The sequence below is a fragment of the Carcharodon carcharias genome, chromosome 19, assembly GCF_017639515.1.
Source record: "Carcharodon carcharias isolate sCarCar2 chromosome 19, sCarCar2.pri, whole genome shotgun sequence".
Classification (NCBI taxonomy): domain Eukaryota; kingdom Metazoa; phylum Chordata; class Chondrichthyes; order Lamniformes; family Lamnidae; genus Carcharodon; species Carcharodon carcharias.
Genome location: NC_054485.1, coordinates 102,818,648 through 102,826,622, shown reverse-complemented (window position 1 = coordinate 102,826,622; position 7,975 = coordinate 102,818,648). Strand labels below are relative to the sequence as shown.

Sequence of the window (7,975 nt, the reverse complement as noted above, 5' to 3'; positions counted from 1 at the left end):
AGGTGCATGCATTATGCAAGGTTCGGGGCGGGGGGCGGGGGGCGGCCTGCGAGGTGGTGGACCATCGACTTCCGAACCCCATAAACTGTGTAACGCGTTAACTTCCTCTCGCCGGTGGCTTGCGGTGTATGCGTTATACAGGGTTTATGGTGGGGGGGGTGTTGGGGAAGGGTAGAAAGGGGGAGGCATATAATGTGATTGAGCACCAATCCCTGTAAGCTGTATAGTATATTAGTTCCCTCACGTTAGCTTGCGCGATGTGCGTTATTCAGGGTTTGGGGTGCGAGGCCGGCCAGCCCCAGCGATAGACATGCTGCCTTGTTGCTGTTTCCCCCTCCCCCCCGCGCATACATTTGACAAACTTGCAAGCTTGGGATTCCGAATAGTTACTTTCTTCCCAGCTCAAAATAAAACCCCCATTTTATGTAGTACTTCTAAACAGTACATTTTTAAAACTGCACTTTCTTCACAGAATTTGAAAATGCAATCACACACACGAAAACTTGCAGTGTCCATTGCTCCACTAGTTCAGTTCCCATTCTGTTTACCAACCTTGCAGACCCTTCGCATAGGACTTGCAGCAGGAGCAGTCATTTCCCCTTGACATTCAGTGTTATTACCATTGATGAATACCCCTGTATCACTATCCTGGGGTTACCATTGACCAGAAACTGAATTGGACCAGCATGTAAATACTGTTACAAGTGCAGGGCAGAGGCTGCAATTTCTGTGGTGGGTCACTCACAGCCTGACTCCCCAAATGTTCAGCATCGACAAGTCCAAGTCAGGATTGTGATGGAATGCTCCACTTGCCTGAATTGCAACAACACTTAAGAACCTTGACACCATCCAGGACAAAGCAGTCCGCTTCATTGGCATCCCATCCAGCACCTTAAATATTCACTTCCTCCACACTGATGCACAGTGGCAGCAGTGTGTACCACCTGGCAGATGCACTGCAGGAACTCAGCAAGGCTCCTTCAACAGCACCTTCCAAACCTGCAATTTCTACCACATAGAAGGACAAGAGCAGCAGATATATGGGAAAGCCACAACCTGGAAGTTTCCCCGCCAAGCCACACACTATCCTGACTTGGAAATATATCACTGTTCCTTCACTGTTACTGGGTCAAAATCCTGGAACTCCCTCCCTAATAGCACTGTGGGTGTACCTGCACCTTATGGACTGCAGCAATTCAAGAAGGCAGCTCACCATCACCTTCTCAAGGGCAATTAGTGAAAGTTCAGTAAATGCTGGCCGAGCCAGTGACATCTCCGATCCTGAAAGAATAAAAAAATCCCTCCTAGTATCCACGCTGTCGTGACTCCTCAGGATCTTGTATGTTTTAATAAGATCACCTCTCATTCTTCCAAACTCCTAAGAGTAAAGGCCCAAGCTGTTTGACCTTTCCTGAAAGGTGAAAAATGGGGAGGCGGTGCCATAGTGGTTTTGTCACTGGACTAGTATTCCAGGGACCCAGGGTAATGTTCTGGGGACCTGAGTTTGAACCCCACCATGGCAGATGTGAAATTTGAATTCAATAAAAGCCTGGAATTAAAAGTCTCATGATGACCACAAAACCATTGCTGATTGTCATAAAAATCCATCTGGTTTACTAGTGTCCATTAGGGAAGGAAATCTGCCATCTTTGCATGGTCTGCCCTACATGTGACTCCAGACCCTTGTGGTTGACTCCTAAATGCCCTCTGTACGAGGGCAATTGGGATGGGCAATAAATGCTGGCCTAGCCAACGAACCCGCATCCCATGAGCGAATAAATATCTTGCATTTTAGCCTGTCTCTTAGAGACGTATTAGGTCAAATGCAATACTTTGTGAGGCAGTTGACTGTTGCCACGTAGGTAAATGGCCTTTTATCAACTCCTGAGATGTGATGGTGATGGTGGGGTTGGGTAGTAATCAGCCAGGCTTCCTGATGTTGGTCATCTTCGATGACTCCAGCACCACCAGTAAAGCTGGAGGGGTCTGATGTCAGGTGAGGACAGAATGGCAACTCAGCTGTGATGCAGATCCACGTCAAATAGCCTGACTGTCGTCACATTCGAGACTCCAGCTCATGTAGTTTGGACATATGAGCCCAATGAGGAATCCTTTGATAGGTAATGAATGTCACGTTGTCAGAGTGTAGAACTAGTGGGTTCAACGAGGTTCTATTTAGAAAAACATAGGGCATAGAAGGCGATGTTGTTAAAATGCTACGACTGTTTCTGTCTCTACCACTCTTTCAGGCAGAGAGCTCCAGATCCCACGCTCTGAGTGAACGATTTCTCCTCCGCTTCCCTCTAATCCATCTACCAACTACTTTAAGCCTGCACTTTTGATCTCTCTGTTAAGGGAAATATCCTATCCACTCTGTCTAGGTCCTCATCGTTTTATATACAAATGATCACTCAGCCCCCTTAATTCCAAAGAAAACGACCCCACTTTATCCAATCTTTCCTTACTGCTAAAATTCTTCAGTCCTAGCAACATCCTCTCTGTATCCTCTCTAGTGCAAGCACATCCTTCCTGTGATGCAATGGCGAGAACTGCACACAGTACTCTAGCTGTGGTCTAACTAGTGTTTCATACAGTTCAACCATAACCTCCCTGCTTATTTTACATAGGATATACAGCACAGAAACAGGCCATTCGGCCCAGCCAGTCCATACCGGTCTTTATGCTCCACTTGAGCCTGCTCCCATCTTTTCTTATTTAAATCTACCACCGTAACTCTCTATTCCCTTCTCCCTCATATGGTTAACCAGTTTCCCCTTAAGCACATCTATACTATTCACTACATCCACTCCGTTTCTTTTGGATTCCCCATTGGATTTCTTGGTGACTATTTTATATTGATAGCCTCTAGTTATCCTCTTCTCCACAAGTGGAAACATTCTCTCTGCATCCAGTCTAAGGAAAACCTTTCATAATTTTAAAGGCCTCTATTAGGTCACCCCATGGCCCTTTTTCAAGAGAGAAGAGACAGACCCAGCCTATCAATTCTTTCCTGATATGTATACCCATGCACTTTTTGGTATCACCCTTGTAAATCTCTGCAACCTCTCCAGTGCCTCTTTATATCATACCTTTTTATCATATGGTGACTAGAACTGCACGCGGTATTCCAAATTTGGTCTAACCAAGGTTTGATACGGATTTAGCATAAATTCCTTACTTCTCAATTCTGTCGCTCTAGTAGTTTAACCTAGTGCTTGGTTTGCTTTGTTTTTAATGGCCTTGCTAACCTGAGGCCTCACTTTTAGTGATCAGTGTATTTGTGCTCTGAGATCCCCTTGTTCCTCTACCCCACTTAGACTTGCATCTTCCAAGTATTAGGTGATCTCCCTATTTTTCCTACCAAAATGTACAACCTTGTGTTTATCTGTGTTGAGCTTAATTTGCTGGATATTTGCTCATTCTGTAATTTTATCAACGTCCTCCTGCAATTTGTTGCAGACCTCCTTAGTATTGACTATTCCCCCATGCACTCCACCCCCCCAAAAAATTGATGTCATCTGCAAATTTAGAAATTCTGTTTTGGATTCCAAATTGTTAATGTAAATTGTGAACAGCAGTGGTTCCAGCACTGATCCTTGTGGAACATCACTTCCTACCTTCTGCCTCTCTGAATAACCATCCTTTACTCCCAGCTTCTCCTTTCTGTCATGAAGCCAGCGAGCAATCCATTCTGCCGCTTGTCCCCTTATTCCACATTCTCTGACTTATTCATTAGTCTGTTATAGGGCACCCTATCGAAGGTCTTTTAGATAAATTACATCTGCTGCATTACCATTCTAGATTCTCTGTTACCCCTCGAAAATTCAGTAAGGTTGGTTAATCAAGATTTTTCCCTTTTGATATTCATGCTGACTATTCATTACTATATTTCTCATTTCTAGATGTTCTTCAAGTCTTTCCTTTAGCAGGGACATCATTATTTTTCCTCCCACCGACGTTAAGCTGCCTGGTCTCCTGAACCTTCTATCCCCCTTCTTAAATCTAGGAATTACATTAGCCGTTTGCCAGCATCCTTGCTGGGTTGACGCTACATTTAATCATTTCAAAGACCTCCATCCGATCGCCCTTGGCCACTATTTTTCAAGAGGAAAAAGACCCAGCCTGTCAGTCCTTTCCTGATTTGTATACCCACACATTTCTGCTATCATCCTTATAAATCTTCTCTGCACCCTCTCCAGTGCCTCTATATCCTTTTTATAATATGCTAACCAGACCTGTATGCAGTATTCTTAAGGGTGATTTAAACAAGGTTTAATGCAGATTTAGCATTTTTTCAATTCAGATTCTAGGGGCCATAAATATAGGACAGTCACTTAAAAAAATCTAATAAAGACTTCAGGAGAAACCTCTTTACCCAGAGAGTAGTGAGAATGAGGAACTCGTTACCACAGGGAGCGATTGAGAAAAGTAGCAACCTTACGTTTAAGGGGAAGCTAGAGGGAGAAAGTAATAGAAGGATATGTTGATAGGGATGATGAAGAGGCTGCGAGGAGCATAAACTAGATGGGCTGAATGGCCTGTTTCTGTGCTGTAAATACTTTCTTCGTAATTGGGATTCTTACAGTTAAATCAAAAGTGAGGTTTTTTGAACTGAAGCTTGGTTGTCAAGCAGCTGCCCTGTTTCTTGCCTTGTCTCAGAGACTTTGCTCCCTGCGTAGCATGGGTCTTTGTTCAAAGCAGGTGACAGTCTCCACTTAACACTGCCATGGGTCAGATTAACCCCTTCGGTCACTTCCCACTCTGCATGGCGGAGCATGAGCTAGAGCTCAAGGGGCTGAATGGCCGACTCGTGCTCCTTGTTCATATGTTTGTATGTTCAATCATTGTCCTGCTTGAACCTCAATCTCACCACCACTCCCCGCCCACTAATGATCCTCCAGTTGAAAGCAGGAAAGTGTGGAATACAAAGGGAGAGAGACGAGGAAAGTGGAGCCCAAGCTGCCTCTCTGGGTTGCAGACCAGAGTAATGTCGAGTTAGAAAGCTGACTGGAAGGCCTGAAAGCAGAGATGGGGTCGTGTTTTTATGAACTGCCATCTCCTCAGACATTCCCCTCCTTAAACCAGCCCCCTACTCTGACTTCCCCTTTACCCCCTCCTCAGATTTCCCTCCACACCCTCCTCAGATTTCCCCTCCTCAGATCTCCCCCCAACCCCCACCTCAAATCTCCCCCCACCCCCACCTCAGATCTCCCCACCACCCCCACTTCAGATCTCCCCCCACCCCCACCCCCACCTCAGATCTCCCCCACCTCCACCACAGATCTCCCCCCACCCCCACCTCAGATCTCCCCCCACCCCCACCTCAGATCTCCCCCACCTCCACCTCAGATCTCCCCCCACCTCCACCTCAGATCTCCCCCCACCCCACCTCAGATCTCCCCCCACCCCCACCTCAGATCTCCCCCACCTCCACTTCAGATCTCCCCCCACCTCCACCCCCACTTCAGATCTCCCCCCACCTCCACTTCAGATCTCCCCCCACCCCCACCTCAGATCTCCCCCACCCCCACCTCAGATCTCCCCCCACCCCCACCTCCACCTCAGATCTCCCCCACCTCCACCTCAGATCTCCCCCCACCCCCACCTCAGATCTCCCCCCACCCCCACCTCTGATCTCCCCCCACCCCCACCTCGGATCTCCCCCCACCCCCACCTCGGATCTCCCCCCACCCCTCCTCGGATCTGCCCCCCCCCCCCCCCCCTCCTCGGATCTGCCCCCCCCCACCCCTCCTCGGATCTGCCCCCCCCCCGCCCCTCCTCGGATCTGCCCCCCCCGCCCCTCCTCGGATATGCCCCACCCCGCCCCTCCTCGGATCTGCCCCCCCCGCCCCTCCTCGGATCTGCCCCCCACCGCCCCTCCTCGGATCTGCCCCCCCCCGCCCCTCCTTGGATCTGCCCCCCCCCACCCCTCCTCGGATCTCCCCCCCCACCCCTCCTCGGATCTCCCCCCCCACCCCTCCTCGGATCTCCCCCCCTCCTCAGATCTCCCCCCCCACCCCTCCTCGGATCTCCCCTCCCACCCCTCCTCGGATCTCCCCTCCCACCCCTCCTCGGATCTCCCCTCCCACCCCTCCTCGGATCTCCCCTCACCACCTCCTCGGATCTCCCCTTACCCCCCCAGATCTCCCCCCATGCCTCCTCAGACCACCCCCCTCACCCACTCCTCAAACCTCCCCCTTCTTCTCCTCCTCAGACCTTTCCCCTCACCCTCTCCTCAGACCTCCCCATTCACCCCTTCTCAGACCACCCCTTACTCCTTCTCAGACCACTTCTCACCCCTCCTTAAACCTCCCCCTCCTCAGACCTGCCACCTCACCCCTTCACCTCAGATCTCTCCCTCACCCCCTCCTTCAATCACTCCTTGGCCCCCTGCCCAGACTCCCCATCTCCCCCTCCGTCGATCTCCCCTCACTCCCCTCATCAGACTGACCCCACCTCAGACCTTTCCCCTCACCCACTCCTTTTCAGTGGGCCCTTCCTGCCCAGCTCAGGCTCAGGTTGATGGAAATGATCAGGAGAGTTCATCAAATGGAACAAGTTTGCTTTTCTGTCAGAACAACTTGAGGTATTTTGCTTGTCTTTATCTAGGGGGAGGCTAACAGCACGGTGCAGGCCACAGCAGAACCAGAACTCCTGGTGCTGGATAGGAGCCCCAGCAGTGAAGTAATTCAAGGTAAGATAAGATTACCCATTCAAAATGGCCGTTGTTCTGTTAGCAAACTGGCACCCATTTTGTGTACAGCACGGTCCCTCAGACGGCAGTGAGAGGAAAGGCACGGTGATCTGCTTTGTCGGTGGAGGGTGGGTTGTTGGCCCGTACAGCAAGAACTCTCTGAACAGTGCCCTGGAAACTTCAGTCAAATACTGAACCAGGTCAAAGGGCAGACAGGTTGCAGGTGAGGTTCAACGTGGGTAAGTGCAAATCCAGTGAGTTTGGACAGGAGAGGTGAGAATCTGCATGAAGTGGCCATGTGCCTGATGTAAGGATAGAGAGCTGGGGATGGTTCAAAATGCTTATGTGGTTTTGGCAGGCAGTGGCTGGGCCTTTTAAGCCGAAGGATTAAGTGAAGAGGGAGGCCGAAGGAGGGGATGAGGAGGGTCTAAGGAGGGTGGAGGTCTGATGAGAAGGAACTTTTGAGGAAGGGATGAGGGGGGGAAGGTCTGAGGAGGGGGAAGGTTTGAGGAGTGGGGTGGTCTGAGGAGGGAGTGAGAGGGTGATGGGGGAAGATATGAAGAGGAGGGGAGCGGTGAGGTTTGAGGAACGGGTGAGGGGGAGGTTTGAGGAGGGGTGGTGGTCTGAGGGGAAGGTGAGAAGGATGTCTGAGGAGGGAGTGGGTGACGGGAGAGACCTGAGGAGGAGGGGAGGGGAGGGGTGAGGTTTAAGGTGGGGGTGAGGAGGGAACACCATTAAAGTTCAACTTGGCTTTGGTGAGGCCAGGTCTGGAATTGTTCAGTTTTGACCTCTGCTGAATAGCAATGAAGAATTTTTGGAGGGAGGATAGGAGTTGGGATGTTATGGTGAGGTTGTATAAGATATTGATGAGGCCAACTTTGGAGTATTGTGTGCAGTTCTGATCGCCTAATTACAGGAAGGATATCAGTAAGATTGAAAGAGTGCAGAGAAGATTTACTAGGATGTTGCCGGGTCTTAAGGAGTTGAGTTACAGGGAAAGATTAAACAGGTTAGGACTTTATTCCTTGGAGCGTATAAGGATGAGGGGAGATTTGATAGAAGTTTACAAAATTATGAGGGGTATAGACAGAGTAAATTTGAGTAGGCTCTTTCCACTTAGATTAGGAAAGATAAGCATGAGAGGACATGGCTTTAAGGTGAAAGGGGAAAGGTTTAGGGGAACATTAGGGGGAACTTCTTCACTCAGAGAGTGGTGAGAGTGTGGAACAAGCTGCCATTTGACGTGGTAAATGCGGGCTCACTCTTAAGTTTTAAGAATAA

At 49.6% G+C, this 7,975-nt stretch overlaps 1 protein-coding gene across 6 annotated transcripts in view; it reads left to right on the top strand.

The window, feature by feature from the left end:
• The window catches only part of ehmt2 (euchromatic histone-lysine N-methyltransferase 2), an 87,163-nt gene that overhangs the window by 432 nt on the left and 78,756 nt on the right, over positions 1-7,975 (top strand). For all 6 annotated transcript variants that reach the window (XM_041213557.1, XM_041213554.1, XM_041213556.1 and 3 more), the window contains exon 2: positions 6,610-6,694. In XM_041213557.1, the coding sequence (XP_041069491.1) occupies positions 6,610-6,694 (85 nt within the window). The remainder of the gene's footprint in view (positions 1-6,609; positions 6,695-7,975) is intronic.